The sequence below is a fragment of the Penaeus chinensis genome, chromosome 37, assembly GCF_019202785.1.
Source record: "Penaeus chinensis breed Huanghai No. 1 chromosome 37, ASM1920278v2, whole genome shotgun sequence".
NCBI lineage: Eukaryota > Metazoa > Arthropoda > Malacostraca > Decapoda > Penaeidae > Penaeus > Penaeus chinensis.
In genome coordinates, this window is record NC_061855.1 from 17,280,163 (window position 1) to 17,282,790 (window position 2,628).

Below are 2,628 nucleotides of genomic sequence, written 5' to 3' on the forward strand. Positions count from 1 at the left end.
TAATATTTAGAAAGTCTTAAGATATTCAGACAGTTTTATCCAAGTTGACAGTTTTATATATGATTATATATACACATATGTATGTAGGAAAAACTTAATCTAAAATATCCAAATCATTATTTGAAATTCTTTTTTCAGAAAAATGAAGATCCTAATACTTTTTCATAAGCTAACCCCCCTCAATCACTTTCTTGTTCCTCCTCCACAGGCCCTGTACCGACGTGAGCTCGCTTACCGTAACAACAACAACAACAACCACAATAACCACCACAACAACAACAGTAGCTCAAGAAATGGTGAGCTTGACCCCGAGGTCACCCTCCAGTTCCTCAAGTCAGCCATCTACTACTTCCTAACCGACAAGGACAACTCGAGGGGACACCTGCGTGCCATTGAGAGCATTCTGGGCTATTCTGACAGCGAGAGACACAACATTGACAAAGTGGTCAAGTAGAGAGAAGGGGAGGGGAAGTAGGAGGGGAAGTAGGGAGGTGGGAAGGGGAGGGGAAATGGATCAAATTAGGGGGGGGGGGATGGATCAAACTGGGGTTGGGGGGTGGGGAGTCACAGGCATAGATTTGATTATTATTATTATGATAATTGATAATGTCAATGTCATCATTATTATGATTATCATCTTTATTATAATTATTATCTTTATTATTATCATTATCATTATATTTATCATTGTTCTTATCATTATTATTATCAGTATCATTTTCATTGTTATTACTACATTCATAGGTAGGACTGAATTTTTGGATGTCCTTTTCTGTACGGTTTTATTTATACAATTGTTGTTTCTTATATTTTTATTGATGAGTACTTTTAAATTGTGTGCATCGATATATTATTAGGTTATTATGATTTTACTGGGAAGCTTTTATGATGAATTGGTTGTGAAATAGATATCTAAAGAGAAAATATGTTATGGTCTGAGTGTATGTGCTGGACACAAGACTCATTAAAATCAAAATTGACAAGAAAAGGAGAAATAAAGATCGATGGAGAGAGGTAGAGTGAGAAAAGGTGCCATGAATTGACGGCAAAACCTCTCTCTCCTTTCTGCCAATACAAGATCAGTGATTTATGTAGTTATATATATATATATTTTTTTTTTCAATATATATTGGGGCCTTAATGTAGTCTGATAAGGTGGAAAGAAAATTTGGATAAAAACTGATATAGGATTCATAGTTGTTTTTTTTCTTTTCTTTTTTAACTCACTCTTTTCTTTTCTTTTTGTATGTGTGTCCATTTGTAAATTTGGAAATATGGTTACATTGATAAATTAATTTTTCGAGGATGAACCATTAGAAAATATTTCTTGTTTTTTTCCTTTTTTCACAAATATAAAATGAAATAATAGAGAACTGTGCTTCTGCTGATGATTGTAAATTTTAGATGAAAGATGGATATTTTTTTAAGGAAGCTGTGTATTTCTCTCTCCATTGGTGTTGCATCCCTGCTAGTCTGTTCAAGGCTGATGAATATTCATAATCTCTGTTTTTGAGAACGTGTATATTTCGCTTATTGTATTGCTCTTTTCCTTGCAGTTTTATTTATTTTTTTATTTTTTTATTTTTTTATCAAAATAAAGGTCTCACCCAAAGTCATCCTCTCCAAAAGCACTCTCTCAAGATAGCCTCGTAAGCTCACACGAAAAGGCATTGGGCTCGTTGTCATTCACATTTCTAGAGAGTCTGATTATGTTGTATATAGATTTGCATAATCTTTCTTCATTTTTGCATCTCTTCACAAGAGTTTGAGCCATTCATTGACATTTTTTTTTCCACTCAGGAGAATACAACAGAGTTAATGTATGAATGTCCTAGAACATTTAAATTTTTTATTTATTTTTTTATATCTCCTACATAATGGGTTTTTGAGAATATTGTACATTAGGTTTAGTGATTCAGAAGAGTGATATATGCTGATTTTGTAATGACTAAGAAGGATTCCAGAAGAGGGAAGAACAATGGTTGTATTCTTGTAGTTATGAAACTCATACAGTAGTTGTTGTATACATTCTATTTAACTCTTTTTTTTTTTTTTTTTTTTTTTTTTTTCTTCTGCCTAGACACAAGTGAGTGAGTTCACCTTGAGAATGAGTGACATGCTGCTACTATTGCTACTACTACTCTTAATACCAAAAAACAGCTTTAGAGAGACAGCATAAAGGGTCTTGAATTTAGTGCGCTCATCATTTTCATGATATAATGTAGTCATCCAGTTTTGCATATACACACACACACACACACACAAATACAAATACATACACATACACATACACCAAAGACTCCAAAAGTTGATATATTACATAGGTTTTGTTATCCTGTAGTTGTTAAATTGGTACTATGTATATAGCCTAATGTTTTAGGAAAGTACATTTTTTCTCTTTATTTTCTTGTGTAATTATTTTTAAAGAAGTAACTTTAAAAAAAAAAATTTGGAGAGCAATTTGTTTCATGAAAATATAGTCAGTTCTTCCTAAGATATATATATGCTTCACTATCTCAATATCATTAGTTGTTTTACCTCTATATTCGTGTTTCACCATTTTTAATGTAATGCCTTGGCAGTGAATGTGATATAAAGGGATTCTTATTAATGCTTCATGATTTGTTA

The 2,628-nt window shown here is 32.2% G+C and overlaps 1 protein-coding gene across 1 annotated transcript in view; it reads left to right on the forward strand.

Annotated features, from left to right (window-relative positions):
• LOC125045325 (protein quick-to-court-like) overlaps positions 1 to 476 on the forward strand; it is a 60,786-nt gene extending 60,310 nt beyond the window's left edge. The window contains exon 11 of the mRNA XM_047642530.1: positions 209 to 476. Coding sequence (XP_047498486.1) covers positions 209 to 454 — 246 coding nt within the window. The 3' untranslated portion in view covers positions 455 to 476. The remainder of the gene's footprint in view (positions 1 to 208) is intronic.
• The last annotated feature ends 2,152 nt before the right edge of the window (positions 477 to 2,628 follow it).